General features: G+C 50.5%; 2 protein-coding genes across 3 annotated transcripts; both read left to right on the forward strand.

The window, feature by feature from the left end:
- Positions 1–1,520: 1,520 nt before the first annotated feature.
- Positions 1,521–10,911, forward strand: MON1B (MON1 homolog B, secretory trafficking associated). Of its 2 annotated transcripts, none has more exons than XM_081119515.1 (6): positions 1,521–1,681; positions 2,096–2,253; positions 3,183–3,515; positions 4,070–4,889; positions 5,264–5,411; positions 7,777–10,911. In XM_081119515.1, exons 2-6 carry the CDS (start codon positions 2,106–2,108, stop codon positions 7,984–7,986), a joined length of 1,659 nt encoding a protein of 552 aa, XP_080975641.1. In that variant the 5' UTR covers positions 1,521–1,681; positions 2,096–2,105; the 3' UTR covers positions 7,987–10,911. The 2 variants fall into 2 exon arrangements, with proteins under 2 accessions (XP_080975641.1, XP_080975642.1); XM_081119516.1 differs by lacking the exon at positions 1,521–1,681 and adding an exon at positions 1,834–1,879.
- Positions 8,860–19,464, forward strand: SYCE1L (synaptonemal complex central element protein 1 like; the record flags this gene model as incomplete). Its single annotated transcript, XM_081119067.1, has 10 exons — positions 8,860–8,929; positions 13,075–13,134; positions 14,954–15,013; positions 15,810–15,857; positions 16,111–16,165; positions 17,786–17,849; positions 18,689–18,758; positions 18,857–18,944; positions 19,142–19,226; positions 19,390–19,464. 10 exons carry the CDS (start codon positions 8,860–8,862, stop codon positions 19,462–19,464), a joined length of 675 nt encoding a protein of 224 aa, XP_080975193.1.
- Positions 19,465–20,024: the final 560 nt, after the last annotated feature.

The raw sequence follows: 20,024 nt of genomic DNA on the forward strand, positions 1-20,024 counted from the left end.
TTCACCAGGATTGACTGGACTCCAGAAACTCCATTCTTTTGGCCAGGGCTGTTTTTTAATGTATTTTGGTGGGAACATGGATGGGGGAAGGGTTGGTTTGTTTACCCGATGATGCTGATTCATGAAAAAGCCTATTCTCTCTGGTATGCCAAGGACCATGGAAGTTAGCACAGCACGCTGAGGGAAAGGGAGTCACAACTCAGGAAACCCCTACTGTGAAGGGATGGAGGAGTGATCAGAGTCTATGTCTCCTAAGATCCCCCAGTGTAAAGAGGGCTCCTGCGGGCGACGGGGCTGCGGGGCGCCGCGCTGCTGGTCTCCGCGGCGGCCAAGGGGAGCGAGTGGGAAGCCAGAGACCAAGAGAGAGATGTGAGAGCGACAAAGACGAAGAGAGAGAACGCGACACACTGGAGCAGAGAAAAGCTAAAGAACGACTGAGAGACACAAAGATCTAGAGAAAGAGAGAGAAATAGAAAGAGCTGAAGGGCTAAGCAGGGAGGACACAGTGTCTAGACTGAGACACTGGAAGAGAGACAGAGACGAAGACGCGGAGAGACCGAGACACAGAGGCAGAAACAGACTCAGACAGGGAGTCGCAGGCAGACGTTCACAGCTCAGGAGGCGAGTCCGGAGCAGGCAGCGCGTCCACGCCCGCCTCGCCCTCGCACGAAATCGGGACCCCGGGGGCGCTCCGGTGCGGCGCCGGTTAGCATCACATTCGGCCGCCGCGCCTCCTTCTATACTAATTCTTCCAGGGGCGGGCCTCGGGGGCGGAGCCGTCTAGCCAATAGTGGTGCGCAGCGGCCGATGGGCATTTTCCTCAACCAACGCGACTCCGAAGGCTCTCAAGGCCACGCCCACATGCTACGCGGTTAGACTCCGCCTTCTAATCGCTGTAGGTCCGCCCACAGAGCCATGTTTTTGGAAGGAGGTTCAGCTCAGCCTTTTGCCCATCTGGGCAAGCCCTGATCAGCCGGCGCATGACCTTCGCAAACTCACTCCCCCGCGCCGAGAGGACGTTCACGGCTCACGCTTCCCTTCTTCCAGAGTCCGCGACGCCCTAGCCCGGCCGAATACGGAGAGACTAATACTTCTTAGGTCCGCCTCCCGCTTTAGCAGCCGAGTTCCATAGGCCGGCCAGGTTGCGCACGGCACTCCCATTGGCAGGGGCGGCTGTCCGTCAAGCACTCGGTGTCGCCCAAGCTTCATCCTCATCCCTCCGCCTTTCCTAGTGGATGACAGAGGATGCAGTCGCCTCACTTTGAGGAGAGCACGTCTATTGGTCGGGCGCGGGTACCTATATTATTTAGGCTGTGAACGTCCTCGAGTGAAAAGAGGACTTGGCTCGAGCCTTCGATTGGGTCGGGGAGATTGTCAGTCAAGGAACGGGGGAGCGCAATCGCAAGCCAACGCACAGTATTGGTAGAGAACGGGGCGGATGCGGCCGGAGGGAAGCCGGCTCTCCTCGATTGGGCCCTACGGGAGGCAGTGCTGCCGCCCGACTCCCGACTGGCTGACCGGGAGCCGCGCCCCCTCACGCCAACAGCCGGCGGTAGAAGCGGGCCCGGCTCGCCTGGGGTAGCGGCGGGAGCCGGTTGGGTGGAAAGGAGCGCACGGGGCGCTAGCTGGGCTCCCCACCAGACCCCACGTAGCTCCGGGAGTGGTGCGCTCCATCTCAACGGTGAGCGAAGGCCAGTGGGCGGCGGGAGAGAAGGGTCGGGCCCCGCGGGCACCCGTTTAGCTCCGCCGCCGCCAGTTCCGCCGCAGCGCCTTCGTACCCGGAAGTGTGGCGAGGCGGCCGTCGCACCCGGAAGTGGGCTGCTGCCGAGGCTGCGGGAAGTACTGGTACCCGGGCGGTTGAGATACCGGGTTAGAACAGGTGTTTATGTGTCTGTATCTCCCGAGGCCCGGTAGATCCGTCCTTTTTGGCAAGTGTCGGAGGATGCAAGTATTTGGTCGTCTTTGAAAATGCCTTCTCCTGTTGAAAACCAAGTGGGAAACGAGCCCTACGCGTGTGCACTGAGGGCTAAGCTCAGTGAAGGCTTTTAAGGAGTTTCTCTTGCTGACGGTCACCCTCCGCTCCCCTCCCGCACAGGGATGTGCAGATGGAGGCCGGAGGAGACGCTGCTGCCCCAGCCCCCGGGGACGCAGAGGACTTGGAGGCCACGCGGCTCCCCAGGGAGGAGGCTGGAGACGGCGGAGGGGTTCCCGGGGACCCCGCGGGTTCCGGAGACGAGGGCCTGGAGGAAACAGGTATGGCTTTTCCTCACCTGGGTCTCGGGAAGAATTTATAGGGGCTGTCCCTGCTGGGGGAGGCCAGTGAGGAACTAGTAAAGGGCCTTTCGGGTCCGACAGGGTTGCATGTGATCAGTAGGAGGTCATTGTTGACTCACACTGGGGTAAATCATCGAGGGGTGAAAAGGAAGTCAGCGGGCATCAGGGAGTGTTCGCTGGGGACCTGGAGTGAGTTTAGATGTGTGAGGTACCAAAAGGGAATTAGCTGGGCTCGAAGAAGGACATTGGGGATTTAGGATGTTTAGGTCAATGACTGACCAAAAGTAAGTTATTAGGGTCCAAGGTGGACTGTTTAGAAGTCAGTGTCTCTTGGGGCTAGAGGGTGCTATTTAAGTCACCGAGGTGGAGAAGAGGATCCATGGGCGCCAGTGGGCACTCAGAGAATTTACATCATTGAGGAGACAAAGGCAAGCTGTTGGAGGGAGTCTTTTAAGGAACCAGATGTTCGTGGATGTTAATGGTGATTATTGGCGGGGAGGCAGTGGATGTCAGTTAGATTATTTGGAGAGTTAGAGGACCAGTAGGAAAGTCTTTGAAGACCCAAGTGGATGTGTAAAGGTATTCTGTGGAAAATCAATAGGAGTCATTGAGGGCATTGCTCATTGACCACTTTGGGGAATAATTGGTCTCTGGGGACATAAAGGGTTCAATTATGACAATGAGAGATTGGATTATCAGGGTTTTAAGGGAATCATGTGGATGTAATTGAGTGGCAGAGGAGATACCTGGAGGTCTGATCCCTGGAGGTCTGTGTCAGCATTAGGAGTCAGAGGTGGGGGACGGGGGACGGGACACGGACGGACGGACTGGTAGGTATTTGGTGGGTCCTTGGGCACATGGGGTTAGTGTGAGTCCACAGACATGACCCACCAGGGGCTCGCTTTCAGGATCCGACACCAAGGACCAGCCACCCAGCCTGCTGCTGTCACCACTGCCCCAGTCAGAGTCCCCTTCATGTACCTGTAGACTCTGGGATCCTGCAGCCTCTGAGAATAATCCCATGGGTGACCCTGAGAGTGGCTCTGGGGTTCAGGGCGGAGACCCCAGTGACGAGGACTGGCGCAGCAAGCGGAAGCATGTGTTTGTGCTGAGCGAGGCAGGCAAGCCCATCTACTCGAGGTATGGTAGTGTGGAGGCACTGTCCACTACCATGGGTGTGATGACAGCTCTCGTGTCCTTCGTGCAGAGTGCAGGAGATGCCATCCGCGCCATCTATGCTGGTGAGCAAAGGGGCAGGATGTAGAACAGGGGGCAGTGACTGGGAATATGGATATGGCTGGCTGGGTAGCTGTAGGTCTGTCTGACTTCCTGCACTGTCCAGCCAGCCAGGTGTGGGTGAGTGTATGTGGATGGCTGTCCAGGCATCTGAAGGGTGGGGGTGGGGGCTGTGTCCATTTGTCAGTTTGGCCTTCTGGATTCTGCGTGATTAACTCACTGGGATGTAAGTGACTTGCTGGATACTTCCTTGTTTGTCTGACAGCATTTTGTTGAGGGCTTTGTGGCTGAGTTGGATGTCTTCCTGTCAGTCCTTGCTTCATCTCCCCCCACTTCATGTTGTATGTCTAACCTGATCCTTTGACCATCCCATTATGTCTTTACAAATGTTCAAACTCCCCCAGATTGTCCTTACTCTAGTCCAAGTGTCCGCAGAGTGACCCTGTGCAAGCTTGGGCCAGAGGTGTGAGTGCAGGGAAAGGGCGGAAGAGCCTCACCTGACCCCCTCCAGTCATCACTGACTCATCTCTACCTCCTGCCCATCCCTTCCCTCCCCTAGAGGACCACAAGCTGGTGTTCCTACAGCAGGGCCCACTGCTGCTGGTGGCTGTGTCAAGGACTCCTCAGTCAGCAGCCCAGCTGCGGGGGGAGCTGCTAGCTGTGCACGCACAGATCGTGAGCACATTGACACGCGCAAGCGTGGCCCGCATCTTTGCCCGAAAGCAGAACTACGACCTCCGCCGCCTGCTGGCTGGCTCAGAGCGCACACTAGACCGGCTTCTAGACAGTGTGGAGCGGGACCCAGGTGCCCTGCTCCTGGGTGCCGTGCGCTGTGTGCCCCTCGCTCGCCCGCTGCGGGAAGCGCTGGGTGCACTGCTCCGCCGTTGCACAGCACCTGGTCTGGCACTCTCTGTGCTGGCGGTGAGTGGTCAACTGGTGACAGCAGCCCAGGAGCGGAATGTGCTGGCTGAGTGCCGGCTGGACCCAGCCGACCTGCAATTGTTGCTCAACTGGGTCAGTGCACCGGCCTTTGCAGCGGGGGAGGCATGGGCACCTGTGTGCCTGCCCCGCTTCAACCCAGATGGTTTCTTCTATGCCTATGTGGCCCGCCTGGACGCCATGCCTGTCTGTCTGCTGCTGCTTGGCACCGACCCTGAGGCCTTCCATGACATGGCCAACTGCCGGCGCCTGGTGGAAGACGGCATGCTCACCCTTGGTGCCATGCGTACCCTTGGGGAGGCTGCCAACTTCTCTAATGCCCCATCAGCCAGTGCCCCTTCCTACAGTGTGCAGGCTGTGGGGGCACCTCGCCTCCGGCACTTCCTCTATAAGCCACTGGACATCCCCGACCATCACCGCCAGCTGCCCCAGTTTACCAGGTAGGTCCTGACCCTGTGGGCAGTTCGCTGGGTGGGAAGGCTTATATAACTGGAAGGTTCAGCATCTCCTAGACATGATTTGGGAAAGAGAGCCAGCCATGCTCTAGAAAGATGGAATAGAATGGGCGTCTAACTGATGAGGGAGGCTCAACTACCAATCTCAAGTAATTCCTTATTCTAATGGAGACCACAACCCCGTACTCAAGGAATCCTATAGTTTAATGGGATAGCTGGTCCTCTAGCCATGGACATTCCTCAAGTTTAATGGGAAGGCTTAGCCCCCTAACTTAATTGAACTCCCTAGACTGGGGGGAGATGGGCCAACCTAGAAAGCCTTAGACTGACCTTATCCCCTACCCCTGTCATCACTGCAGCCCAGAGCTAGAGGCCCCGTACAGCAGAGAGGAGGAACGGCAGCGCCTATCGGACCTATACCACCGCCTGCATGCGCGCCTCCATAGTACTTCCCGGCCTCTGCGCCTCATTTACCACGTGGCTGAGAAGGAGACACTGCTGGCCTGGGTGAGTTGGGTAGAGGGCTCTGTTTCAATTCTTTTTTCTGTCCATTGTATCCCCCCCCCCCCCCCCCCAGTCATAACAAACTCCATCCATCAACAAACACACCATGCCTTTGCCTGGGCTTTGTATACTTTTGCTTTCAACACTGTTCCTGCATTACCCATGTGTCTTTGAAACCTGTTAAGGGTCAATCACAGTGTCTACAAACCTCATCAGCCCATCATTCAGTTTGCTGTTTCCCCATTAGCAACCCTCACTGTGCCTGCTGATTTCCCATTTTCCCATTAGGCCCACCCATGTGTCTACAGGCACTAGTTCAGTTTTGACTCCCTCAGTCCCTTCCCAGAATTCCTTGAAACCACAGGCTTGGTCCCATGCTATGTTTTTTACCTGGGATATCCTTCCCTGGGGTCTTTCCGGGTCTCCTGTCCCCACTTTGTATGGGTCTAGTAAAAGTCAGCTATTCTGGGAGTTTGGTTAAGGTGACCCCATTGGAAATGGCACCTTTCCCCAGGCTCTGCCATTCTGTGTACATTTATTAAAAAATTTGTTGGGTGCCTATTGTGTATCAGGCATTGTTGCAGGCCAAGGACTTTACTGTATTTTTAATTTTTTTTAAACTTTAATTTTCAAGCAATTTTAGACTTACAGAGAGTTGCAAAGTAGTACAAAAATTACTATAAATAGTTTTATTACCTAGTTTCTCCAGATATTAACAGAACCACAGTAACTTATCAAAATCAGGGAATTAACATCAGTATAATAATGTCTAATCCACAGACTTCATTCAGATTTCACCAGTTGTCCCACTAGTGTTTTTTTACTGGTCCAGAATTCTGTCCAGGATCACATGTTGGATTTATTTATTGTGTCTCCCTAGTCTCATTTATTCTGGAACAGTTCCTCAGTCTTTTTTGTCTTTCATGACCTTAGCACTGTTAAAGAGTGCCAGCCAGTTAGTTTGTAGAATGTCCCTCAACTTGGGTTTTTCTGATGTTTTATCATGATTAAATTGAGGTAATGCATTTTTGGAAAGAATATCACAGAAGCGATGTTGTGTCCTGTGCATCATATCAGGAGACCCATGATGTCAGTTTGTTTCATTGTTGATGATGTTAACCTTGATCACTTAGTTAAGTAATCCATCAGATTTATCTAAAGTTAGTATTTTTCCCCTTTGTGATTAGTAAATAGCATGAGGTGATTATTTTAGTGTTCTGTTTTTCATTATGCTCTCATTCACTAATTTTAATATCCATTAATAATTCTTGCCTGCAACAGTTATTACTTTGGTGTTTACCAAATGGTGGTTTTGTAACCGTATCATTCCTTCTACAGTTACTGTTCGAGATTCTGTTGTCTTGGAGAACTTCTCCTGTGTGTGTTTGTTAAATTTTTAATTTTATATCAGTATGGTGTCATGGATTTTTCTTTAATTCAGTGGGCTAAAATCCTTTTCTATCATTTATTTTTCTTGTCTATTATCTGTTTTGTTGCTCAAATTGTCTCTGATATAGCCAGTGGGAGCTGTGATTTAGGCACATTTGCCCCTGTGTCATTTTGACACGTCCCCATCACTGTTGGAATACTTCTTTCTTTCTGGCACAAGATGTCCCAAGCTCATCTTTTACTTTCTCTGTGTCAGTCCATTTGTCCAAGTAGCCCTTGTACCCTTTAGTGAAGAATGGTATTTCAAAGCCAAGATATGGTAGGCCCAGGATTTAAAATTGGGTGATCAGGGGATGCCTCACCGAGGAGAAGGCATCTAAGTGGGAGGGGAGGTAGTGGGCCATGTGGGTATCTGCAGGAAGAGTACAGCCAGCAGAGAGAAAGGACTGTGCAAATGCTGTGAGCTTGGTTTATGTTTGGGGAATAGCAAGGAGAGGCTAGAGTGGCTGTGACATAGGGAGTGAGGGGAGATCAGTGAGAGGTGGTGTGGAAAGATACTGGTGATCTGGTCACGTTAAGCTGCTCAGGTAGTTGTGAGGATTAAATTGAATTAATCGTCTTATTACACTCAGAATACAGATGATAAAGACATAGGTGTGTGGAGTTCAGAACATGACCTTGTATGCAGCAATTGTTCATTAAAAAGCATTGTTGTTATACCCATTCTACAGATAAGCAAACTGAGGTCCACAGTACAGCCAGCATCACCCAATTGAAGCCTCTTGATCTAAATGATCCTTTGGCTCAACTGAGAACCCCTGGCCCACCCATGGCATAATAATATCAGTTTACCAGTAACCAGGCGGCACCAGGTGGGAGCTGCCGCCAAACAGGAGATAGGCATGGGGCTAGGGTTGGATGGACAGGATTGGGCATAACCAGCTCCCGCCCAACTGACTGTCTTCTCTCAAATCCACAGGTGACTTCCAAATTTGAGCTCTATACCTGTCTCAGCCCCCTGGTGACCAAGACAGGTGCCATCTTGGTAGTGACCAAACTCCTGCGCTGGGTGAAGAAAGAGGAGGATCGGCTCTTCATTCGTTACCCACCCAAGTACTCCACACCCCCAGCAGCTTCATCTGCCTCTGCAGACCAAGCTTCCCATAACGGCTTGTTCACTGGACCTTGAGAGGCAGAACTCCCAAATTGGGCAGTGCTGGGAACGACCACCTTGGCTTTTACCTTCTGTCTCCACCCTGGAAGTGAGACAGGTGGGAAGGGTGGGGTGGTTAAATGGTGGTGTCTGTGGCTGATCTCTCTCTCCCTGGGCTGTGGGGCAAGAACTGAGGGCTTGCCCACAACAGAGATGGGTAGCAGCATAACTGCACAAAGAAAAAAACTAAAGAAAAGGCCTAAACCAATCCCCACAAGGACATTCCTTTGCCCTTCATGTACTTCATCTTTACCCTGTCAAAAATGACCCCATCGATGTTGATTGCTGCTAATGTTAGTGAGAAAGGTGGCCTCCAGTCTAGCTGTGTGTGACCAGGAGCAAAGCCCCTGACTTCACACAGCAGCTGAGGTCCATGGTTTTTACATAGGAGTTACTCTCACCTAGTTTCTAAGGCTCATTCTGCTCATTTGTGAAATGGAGATAACTCACCTCTCCCTGGCTGTTAAGAGAGGATTTGTGAATGAAAAGGGACTCAGAAACTCTTGTGTACCATCGCATAGCACATCCACATTTGTCCCCGACTTGACTTTGTGTGGACTCCTAAAATCTTAATTGAGAATGGCCACTGCCACAGACAGCTTTTCTCCTGCCCTACGCGAGCAACCCGGGGAGAGCGCCCTCCCTGGAGTCCCCCACCCGCCCGGATCCCAGTTCTGCCCCTGTTTTCTCTGAACTGGAGCTGCAAGTTCGCGCCCCCGCGTCACCTCGGGTCACTACACGCATGCGCGCCGAGAGCCTGTCTGCCCTCGCGTGGTTTTGGTTTTGGTTTTTCCCCACCCAAGTGTCGAAGGCGCATGCGCCACGTTCCCGCGTTGGGAAATGGCGGAGATGCCGGAGCCTGTGAGCGCGGAGCGGCTGGCGGGCCCCCGGGAGGCAGAGCAGGGTGAAGGTGGCGAGGGTGAGCTGATCCCCCCGGCCGGGGCACAAGGGGGAACCTCCGTCCCATTCCAGTAAATACTGATTGCAGTACTCGAGGGGGAAAAAAAAGTAAAAATTTTAGTCTTTTATAAAGTCCTGTTCAATAGTGAGGTTAATAACATGCATATTCTCACCTAGATTAACTCCTGTCAGCTTCATTGGACAAATTGCTTAGTATTTTCAGGTAAACAGTACTTCAGTATGCATCTCTTCAGGCCACAGATGCAGGTGGGCATTCTCACAGAAACCACGCCGCCGCCTCGCACAAATTGGGTGATTCCCGGTATCGCTTGATACTGACGCTCGCCGTTCACGCCGCGCGGACTCGGACCGCAGTTGAGAAGGGCCGGCCGCGGACGGCGTCCCTCCGGGTTTCGGTGATGACGCCCACGCTAGTGAGGGAAGAAGTGCCTGCAGGCCGTGGGAACCGCAGGCCAGGCGGGGAACCTCCCCGGCGCGCTCCGTGCCGCTAGCGTGTTTTTAACCGTAAGGATTTTCACAGTGTACCGAAGCGCAGAGAAGGAATGCCCGTGTGCTCCTCACTGTTTCAACAGTTGTCCACTTTATGCCCTCCTTTCACCTATAACCCCCTTTCTGCAGCCTTTAAGCGGCTGTATTAATAAACATGATTGCATTCTCTCCGGGCCCGTCCATGCAGACAACAATAATAGAGATTATTTGTTTATTGTCCTAGGATATGAGCTTCCTGGGGGCCCTTTATTGCTGTTTCCCCAACGCCCAGACAGTGCCTGCTTGGCATGTAGTAGGTGCTCAATAATTTTCTTCGTTTATTGTGTGAGTAATGAAGCACCTAATGTGGAGAGCTCTCAGATGAGGGCCACACTCTGAATGCCAACGTTCAACAGGACAGACAGAAATGAGACAGGTGCCAGTAGATCTCATTTATTAAGCACGATAGCTGCCACTGATACTTTTAGTATCAATCTTTAAGATTTGTCACAAGTGAAGTTACTGACTTCATCAGCAAGGGAGTAAATTTAAAAGCATATCAAATTACCATTTCTAGCCATTAAAACTGGCTTTATAAAGGGAGGGATAATATCTAATATTGATTACTCTGGGGGGAAAGGCGATCTCTTATCTCACTGGGAGAGCTGACCAGTAAAGGCTTTGCTAGAGGCAGTTTGGCAGAACATTTTTAGAATCTAAATTGCTGTTTCATACCTTCAGTCGCCATGCTTAGTAATCGGGAGAATACAGAGATGTATGGACCTGAAAAAGGCATTAGAATCTTGATGGAAGCAAAACACAAGGAGCAATCATGGAAATGGCTAAACTTAGGCATATTCATGCATATTGTGGGATGCCTGTGTGGTGGACATTTTTTATTAAGCAGCAGGAGCAAAAATTAAATTTCAACTTAAAAGAATTAAAAATTAATTTTAAAAGGATAAGATCATGATTTATTGACACAGAATGAACTCCAGAAAGGTATTTTTATGAGAAAAAAGCAAGTTTGCATATTCAAAATAAAGTAGGGGGAATGTCACCTATAACCCTTTATGGGTTGCACAGAAAAATATATGAAAACAAAAGGCCTGATGATTTAATAAGGGACCTGAATCTTGGAGTGTGCAAAAGTGGAGGCATTTTTGTAATTTTTTTGTTTTATTTTTCAGGAAAATGTAAGTAGTACTATGTAATTTTAAAACATGAGGAAGGGATATTTGAATGGCATCCGGGGATCATATATTAATATTGATTAATATTAATATCTTGGTTTTGATGGTTATACTGTGGTTACCTGGTAGATTCCCCTTATATAGAGGAAACATACACTGGAACATTAAGGAATTATGGGCCATGATGCCTGCAATTTATGGTACAGAAACACCCACAAATGGGAATCCTGATACAAGGGCAAGTAGGAGCATTGTGGTCTATTTCTACAACTTTTATGTACATCTGAAATTATTTCAAAATAAAATGTTTAAAAGGTGCTCATGTGTAATAGGCTGTTTTGTAACATGGATTTAAAAAATTTTTATCAAGATGTTAGTTGGGTTATTTAAAAGATTTACTGATCAGCCATGGTCTTACCCCATGACTAGGAATGGAAATGCAGGGGAGAGGAAAAACATAACTGGAACTTTCACAGAAATGGTTGCAAAAGACAGCTATAAAAGACATGGGGACAATAAGGGGAAATCACACATTCAGGGTACTGGGTGATATTAATGATCCAGCGATTAGTGTGATTGTTAATATTGGTGTGATTATAGGATTGGAGTCATCTAAGAAAATGTCTTCAAGTAGTGAGACTTAAGTATCAGGATGAAATGTCATGAAGCCTGGGGCTTGCTTGAAAATACTTCAGCACAGGAAAAACATCATGAATATTAATGATTGTCAGGTTTGGGTGCTGAGTAAATCAGAGTTCATCTTGGTATTCTCCCTACTTTTGTGAGCATTTGGAAATTTTCATAATGAAGTATTCAGAAAGAAAACAGTAACAAACACCTCTCCATATTACTAAAATAGCTTTAATTTTTTGTTTAATTTCCAAATATTACGAGTATTTAAAAATGTTTAAAGCCTCAAGAAGATACAAACCAGGCTATTAAGTTCAGAGAAAGGCACTGAGATTTGGGGCCAAGGAGAGAAGGGGGGAAGTTTCATTTTTAACTTCACATGTTTGTGCAGTGTTTGAATGTTTTTAGAATGTTACTTGGCTAAGAAAGTAAAACTTAAAGCAATACATGAAATACATTTTATTAAAAGACCTGAGTGTCTTCACCAAACTGTTGGCAGTGGTTACACTGGGAAGGGCATTGACTTGAGGACGGGGCTGTTGGTGAGGGGAGACTTACTTTTTACTCCATGTTCTACATTTGTTTAATAAGTAATTTAAAAATTCAAATGCAAAATTAAATCAATGCATACTAATTTGTAAAAGGTTTTAGGCAAGACAAAAATATGTAAAGAAAGTGAACATATCACCAAATAGTTGAACAAAATTTAATAAGTTCAGGTTAAGAACCCCTGGTTTATAGCTTAATTTTTAATGGCTGCAAAGAATTTCATCCTACAAATGTGCTATAATCAACTAAAGCATCTTTAGGTTGCTTCCGTCTTTTAAGATGACAAACAACATCTCGCCCATCATCCCTAATTATTTCCTTAAGATAGATTCCTAGAAGTGGAATTTCTGATCCAGAGGAGTTGTGTGAGGGGTATTTACCACCAGAAAGTCTGAAAGCCTTAAAAAGAGTTTAAGGTATCAACATATTTTCTGATTTCTATTTTTGTTGTTATAATTCTAAAAGGAAAACAGGGTCATGTTAAAAAATATAGAAGTATATATGGTGAAAAGTGTGTTTGAATCAAGATAAAAAATTAGGTCTATTCATTACAATTGATTGACACATGTCTCAAGTCTCAATCATAGTTTTCCCTTTCTTCTTTGTAATTTGTTGAAGAAACAAGATTGTCTTGTAGAGTTTGCCAGAGTCTTGTAATACTGATCACATCCCCATGATATAATTTAACATGTTTCTCTGCCCCCTGTATTTCCTTTGAATTGATATTTAGGTATGGAAACCTTGTTCTTTTCTTTTGGTTAGCAAGGATCCTTCATAGATGGTGTTACGTTTTTCCATCAAGAAGCTCATAATACCCAGTTGTCTCTTTTTTTTATTGTTAGAAGTCATTAATTACTATTTTCTAGACCTGTAAATTCTTTAAGAATATGCAAAATGTGGCATATGATGATTTTTAAAGAAATTCATATGAAATCTTTCTGCCCTATTGCTTTGGTTAGAACTTCATACTGATTTTGAACAGCAGTGGTAAAAGTGCTTCCCCTTCTCTCACCCCTGAGTTTCATTAAGGGATCTGTGGTGTCCTTTGACCTCTAGGGAGAAGCTCTCCATTAGGGGCCCTGATTCATCTAGCACACACTGTAAACCTCAGGGACAAGAGATGGGGTCCTGCAGGGGCCCTGCTTAGCTGGAAGCTTCGCCCTGGCCCTCAGCCTATCCTGGGTCCAGCCCAGAGCTGTCTGCGGAAGCCACTGGGACTTCCTCCCTTCCCAGGGAGCCTGACCTTTCCTCAGTCCCCTCTCACTATCACTGGATCCTGTAATTCTGGTTTTCATCTCCACAGGGCAGACCAAGTCTTTGAAGACAGAAGACTTGCTGGCAATGGTGAAAAAGCTGCAAAAAGGTCGTGTGTCTCCTTGTATCTGAGGCTTCCCTGGGGTTTTGAGTCATGCGTGTGGCTCAAACCCAGCTCCCTCAACTCACAACCTTGTGAAATTATCCCACGGCACATTCCCCCTCTAATACAATTTATTCTTTGAACCAAAAATACAGCTTCAAAATTCAAGAAGTATAAGGGGATGGAAAACCCTATGCTGTTACACACACACACACTCACCCCCACCCACCCACCCACCAGTCCAGTCATTCATTTTCCTGACCACAGGACAGCAGTGACTCTTCTAAAATTCTTGGGTGTTTTTCCAGACATTCATGAAATATATCTTTATTGATTTCAGAGAGAGGAAGGGAAAGAGGTAGAAACATCAGTGATGAGAGAGTCATTGATAGGCTGGCTGCCTCCTGCACTCCCCTGACTAGGGCCCAAGCTCGAAAACCACCCAGGAATCAAACCCAATCTGGATCCTAGTTGATGCTCAACTGCTGAGCCACGCCCAACCGGGTTGTCTGCACTTTTCATATACAAATAGCAATACAGATAGCTTTGTGCCTTGCCTTGCATGTTGAGGGGGGCCTGAGAGACAGCCTACATCAGGGTGGGGCAGATTGCTGGCTGGGTTTGAGGTTGGACACCCCCCAGCCCATCCTCAGGTTAAATTCGGCAGTCCATTAGTCTGCCCCTAATAAAAGGGAACCTTCCCTTCCCCCGACCCTGTGGCTACCTGTGGAAGTGCACTGGGGCTCCTGCCTAGGCTAAAATTATAGAAATTGCAGGACTGGAAATGCAGAGTGACCCTGACCACCACCAGTGAAACAGAGACCCTCGAGGATTTGTCAGTCATAATTAGCACCTTGGAAGCACCCACTGTCCTAGAAGTCACAGGAGCTGGAGCTGGAGGCCTCAGAAAATCCAGGGCTTGAGTTCATTAACTCCAGAGTGTTGGGGTTGTTAGTGACACCCAGCAAAGGCTGGGAAACTTTTTGCCCCAGCTCTGTGCTACCGATCTTAAAGCCAAGAAAGACAAGAAAGAAGGCTTCCCCATAAAAAAATGCTGATATTGAGGCTGTGAGAAGTAGAGATGACTCCGCTTAAGAGACAGTGACCTCCCTGTCACCGGAGAACTTGAAAGCTGCCACCTACAAAATTAAAGTAGCATTTTTCCCATTTCTCTAATGAGACCAATACTGGAGTCCAGGACAAGTGACAACTGCCTAGCCAGGCTTTTAACAGGGTGGGGCAGGCAGGTGGCCTTCCTTGGCTTCCACCACGCTCAGGATTACATCTAGAAGCCTCCACCATGTCCCAGGGGGCCCTGAGTGATCTGCACCCCCATTTCCCCCCCACCTTGCCTCTTGCTACTCGCCAATTGCTTATAGACTCACACCTCCCACACCAGCCCCTAAGCCATTACTTTGGGCATCTGCCTCACTTACTCTCAGCAGGGACTATGCACTCATCCCTCTGCCTGGCATGGGTCCTCCCCCCACCCCTCCCACCCCCCCAAAATGGCAGGGCTCCCTTCCCTCTCCTCATGCGGGGCCTTTCCACACCTCAGGAAGCACCTTCTCTCCTTTCACTCCTCAGCCCCTTCACTTTACTCCCCTTTGCAGCAGTTACTGCCACTACACTGATACCACATCTTTGTTTTCTGTCCATCTCTTGCACCCAGAATGCAAGCCCTGCACAGGGCCTCTTACAGAACCCAGCAGACAATAAATGTGTGTTGATGACAGCGGCAGACATACAGTACCAGCCCCCCTCCCCCATCCACCTTGGATAGCCAGGCACCTGTTTTTGGTTCAGTCTCTCTTTCCTTCTGCAGAGGGAAGCCTGGAGCCACAGATAGAAGACCTGATTAACCGGATTAATGAGCTTCAGCAAGGTAAATGGACGGAGGCTGGCAATGGACCTTGGATGCCTCCACTTCTCTATAAAACCCAGGCCCCTCCAGGCTGTTTAAAGATGAGTGTGTGGTATCACAACCTGAGGGACAATAGCAAGGCTAGAGGCTGCATTCACACAGTGCTGCCTTCCTTTTGTTTTGGCCCAGCAAAGAAGGAATCCTGTGAGGAATTGGGAGAAGCCCAAGCTCTCTGGGAGGCCCTGCGCAGGGAATTGGACTCTTGTAAGTGAGACCAAAAGAGGAACCCTGCAATCCTATGACCACTGCTGGCTTTCCTGAACACACCTCAGGGTCTTTGTGTAGGCTGGCCCCTCTATCTGCAATGCTCTTATTCTCTGTAATCCAGATTACCTGTTGCTGTCTCAAGTCACCTTTCAGCTCTTAGCTGAAACTTCACCCAACAGGTCTACCCTGATGGTCCCATGTGCAAATAGAATACCACCTCCTCTCTGTCACTCTCACTGTCCTGCTTGATTTGTTTTTTCATAGCCTTTATTTTCACCTGGCTTGGTGCATTTATTTCTAGTCACCTCATTCCTCAGAGTTGTTACTTCTTTGGCATTTACAGGGGATGTGGACACCAAGGGGAAAAAGCTGGGTCAGGATAGCCCCCCAGTGGGAGATGGGTGCAGGGTGGCAAGAACATACCTCTCCTCTCCTGGGGCTGTCCCAGACCTTCTGTGTAACCTTGGGCATGCCTTTTGCATAAAGTTGCAGTGGGGGCACAGGATATAGCCCCTTCCTTGGAGGCTCAAAGTGACACTGTGTTTTCCAGTGAATGGAGAGAAAGTGCACCTAGAGGAGGTCTTGAGAAAAAAGCAAGGTATTTACCAGATGCTCTGTCTTCATTATTCTACCCATCATCCCACCAAAGCCAACAGTCCCTAAAACAGCCAAAAGAATCCCACTGAAACCCAAGTCAGGGTGCTTCCCTCTCTGCTCAAATCTCTCTCTTGGCTGTCACCTGACTTGAATTAAACACTAAAGTCCTCTTAGTGCCTGTCAGTGCCCATCACCTTTGCCCAAGCCTGACCTCCCAAGAGCTCTCACATGGCCCTCCTGGCTCCTCTCCACAGAAGCACTGAGGATCCTTGAGCTGCACTGCGAAAAGAAGGAGAGTGAGGCACAGCGGTAAGAGGCCCTGCCCAGCTCTTCCGTACCTTACTCCCCAGCTCCAAGGAGCAAGAGCTAGGGAAAATAAATCTTGGACACACATACCTCATTTCCCCCTTTTATAATATAGACAAGCTAGACAAAGGACGTCTATGCGCATCTCTGATAGTGGTGGTAAGATGAACTCACTCATTTAATCATTCCTTGCTGGTTTCTTTATCAGTTTCATCCACTGGTGTTAGATTCTAAGTCTTCCCCTATTGGTTATCCAGTTTTGCAATCCATTCATTTGTTTATCTGTCTGCTCATTTAGGCCCCCTAGCGATCCATCTACCCACTCACCCATTTATTCATTTACCCATCAATATACCTGTCCTACTATCCAACCCTTCAGCCAGCGAGCCAGACATCATCTCTCCAGCCTTCCTTATCATCATCTTCCATCCATTTAATCATTCACTCTTCTCTCCATCATTCCAATCATCTGTTCATCTAGCTGTTCATTTCTTTGCCCAACCACCCACCCAGACCATCTACCCTTCTAGTAATCCTTTTGTTTGTCCACCCAGCCATCTCCCTCTACTTGTCATTTCTCTAGCCAGCCATCATTCCTTCAGCCAGCCATTCACCCATCCAGTTAACTGTCCAGCCAGCCACCCATCTGTCCATCTCTTCATCATTTGAACCTTCACTTAACTGTTCTTGTGACCAGAGGTGTCACACCCTGGTGCACCATGGTTTCAGTTGTACGGGAAAACCTGATGCCAGATATTTAAAGTGTGTGTATGCTTAACTATACTACACACAGTCTGATAAGCAGTTTATGTTTATCAACATAATCCTCACAATTACAATTAAATGAGTTAATGGTGAATGTCACCCTTCCATCATTACCACCATTTAACATATAAGTAAACTGAGACCCAGAGAGGTTAAGTAACTTGTCCAGAATCACAATAGAATAGCAGATTCAGGCTTTAAGGCAGGACTTTAGAACCTATGAAACTACACTACGGCTCCCCTCACAAAGTGTTCCTCCAAGCAAAGCCCCTCCTCGCTGGCTTCAATGTCTCTGCTCATTGCTCAGGTCCACCTGCTGCTCAGGCCCAACTTCATGGTTTGATGGGGACAGCATAGACAGGGTGATGTTCTCCACAGAGGCCTATAAAGTTTCACATTCAATCAGCAGAAGAAAGGGGAATGATGAAGGTTATGAACAGCCCCCTCCCCCAACCCCACTCCTGCAAGAGGGAGAGGGGTATCATTCAGAGAACACAACTGAGGTTGTCTTTCCCTTCCCTGGGAGCACATGTTGCAGAGTTCATGGGCCAAATTCCATCCATAACTCTCAGATTAAAGAGTTGTAAAAAGAGGAAGCTGGGTAGTCACTGGAGTCACCCCAGGTCTAGGCCCTGGCATGGCACTGGGTGGGGAGTGAGAGTGGAGCTGGCGTCAGGGAGAGTTTGTTGGAAGAGAGCTCTTGGAACCAAGGCTTGGATGATAAAACTTAGAAAGGGGCTCCTAGCAGAGGGAGCATTGGGCAAAGACTTAAAGGCCTGTGCACAGGAATCCCCAGACTGCGCTGGGCTGTTTGTCAGTCCTGGCAGGTGTTCTGTCATCCTGGGTGTTGGCCCCTAGGTCTCATGTGGAAGGACAGCTGGAGGATTTGATGGGTCAGCACAAGGATCTCTGGGAATTCCAGGTGAGCCATCGCCATTGCCTCCAACCAAAGCCCCTCCTCTCCTGATTTCAGTATCTCCACTGGCTGTTCAGGTTCACCTACTGCTCCGGCCCAACCCCATGGAAGTCCTTGACTCAGTTCTTTTCGCCCATCCAGCCAATCTTTCAGCTCTTACCTTAAACCTGGCCACCTCTCACCATCCCCCACTGCTACAAGGTTGCCCAGACTGTTGCAGTAACCATTGCTGGTCCTGCTTCCCTCCTGCTCACCTAGAGTGTGCTTACCTTGCAGTGGCAAGTGGGGACCCTGAAAAATCCATGGTCAGAGTATTCCTTCATTCAACTAATGTCCCTGGATGCATCTCGCAGCATTCCAGGCAGGAGGAGACAGTAGGGAACCCAAGGGCCAAGTGTTTGCCCGTCCCAGGATGGTTGGGGCCAGGGGGAAGCATACCCAGACTCTAAAAAGTAAGATAGATCATGTAATATCATTTGGGGAAGGCATCAGCAAGTGATTCCTGAGTGCGGAGACAAGGAACTAAGGGAGGGAGCCACACAGGTGTCTGGGTGCAGATGTTCCTGGCAGAAGGAAAGGCCAATGGCAGGGCCCCCAGGCTGAGCTGTGCCTGGAACATTTGAGGAAAGAGCAAACTGGAGGGTGGGCAGGACATGAGATTTGAGAGGTACCCGGGGACATGGGGAGCCACTGGGGGGAAATGTGTCTCCACCAGCACTCAGCCACAGCAGAAACTGCACGTTTTGTTAATAGATAGTTGAGGGAATGAATGAATGACTTAATTCAAGTAAGGAGGAGGGGTCCGGGAGTACAGACGGACAGACAGGCCTCTTCTCTCCTCGCAGATGCTGGGGCGGCGACTGGCCTGGGAGATCCGTGCCCTGCAGAGCAGCAAGGAGCAGCTGCTCACTGAAGGTGGGACCCCAGCATGGGGTAGGGACTCGGGGGTGGGGCCGGCTCCCGGGAGCTCCAGGCCCCCAAGACACCCTGCTCCCCCCGCCCCCCTCCTGCAGAGAACTTGGCGCGGAGCAAGCTGGAGCTGGTGGAGCAGCGGCTGCGCTCGCCGCCGGGGGTCGGGGGCGCCCCGGCAGCCAGCGGAGGGTGAGAGGGGAAGGAGGCCCTGCGGGGGAGCAGGGGCCCCGAGGGAGGGGACGCCGACGCCCGCCCAGCACCACCCCGCCCAGAAGCCTGGGCGCCCTGCCGTCCCCGCGCGCCCGCCTCGGCCTCGCTCGCTGCGCCTCTGCGGCTTCCTCCCCGACCCCTCCGCTCTTGCTCTCGCCTCTGCCCCTTCTCCGCAGGCTGAAGGGGGAGCTGGAGAAATGCGGGGGCCAGGTTTCCACCCAGACCCAGAGCACCTCAGAGGACGGGGCCGGCCCAGGAGAGGTCGGGAGCCAGGGATGGAGGCGAGGAGGGCGGAGGGGAAGCAGAGCGGGCGGGGATGCCCCCGAGTCCCTCGGAGAGAGGGTCTGTGGGGAGCAGGGCACCCCCGGGTGGTGACGGTGAGCGGGCAAAGGCAGCCGCGCGCCCCCGACTCTCTGCCCCGCAGGCCGGCCCGGAGCTCCTGGGCGCCCGCCCCGAGGACCTGGAGCGGCCGGTGGAGCGGGCCCTGGCGGCCCCCTAGGCCAGGAGGACCCGCGCGGTCGCCACCGAACGTCAAGGCCCGCCCAGAAATAAAGGCAGTGATTTCAGACGGCCCTCGGCTTCCCGGCTGAGTCTGTGCTCCCGGAGCCCTCGGGGCGGGGCGGGGCGGGGCGGGGCGGGGCCTCGGCGCTCTGGGCGGGGCCTCGGCCGGGCTCCGCCCCCGGGCCCTTGGCGGGCCCTCGCCGAAGTCCAAGGCTGTAAACGTGCCTGAGCAGCTCCAAGAGTCTGTGGGCGTCTCCGCTGCCGAATCTCGGGTTCCCGAACCGCCTGTTTTGCCAACCAGAGCAAGAGGGGACGTGTTAAAAACCACCAGGTCCAGTCGGACTCGTGTGGTTCAGCGTGAAATCCCAGAGTCCTGCGTTCCCCACACACCCCTGCTGGCTGACCTCTTGGACCTGTCAGATCGGGGGTCCCCCTCGCGCGTTCGGTGCCAGCTTTCCACCCTTCTCCAAGCACGTTGTCATCTTAGAGCCTTTACGCTGCTGCGCCCTCGATCTGGGGTGCTTTTCTTGAGGCCTCCTTGGGGTTTCTGCCCTCATC

This window comes from Miniopterus schreibersii, assembly GCF_964146895.1.
Source record: "Miniopterus schreibersii genome assembly, chromosome: 18".
NCBI lineage: Eukaryota > Metazoa > Chordata > Mammalia > Chiroptera > Miniopteridae > Miniopterus > Miniopterus schreibersii.

Coding starts and splice junctions, on each gene's coding strand:
- MON1B (XM_081119515.1), top strand. CDS start 2,106: ATGGAGGCCGGAGGAGACGCTGCTGCCCCAGCCCCCGGGGACGCAGAG. Junction 3,516..4,069: donor CATCCGCGCCATCTATGCTG/GTGAGCAAAGGG, acceptor TCCCTCCCCTAG/AGGACCACAAGCTGGTGTTC. Junction 5,412..7,776: donor AGGAGACACTGCTGGCCTGG/GTGAGTTGGGTA, acceptor TCAAATCCACAG/GTGACTTCCAAATTTGAGCT.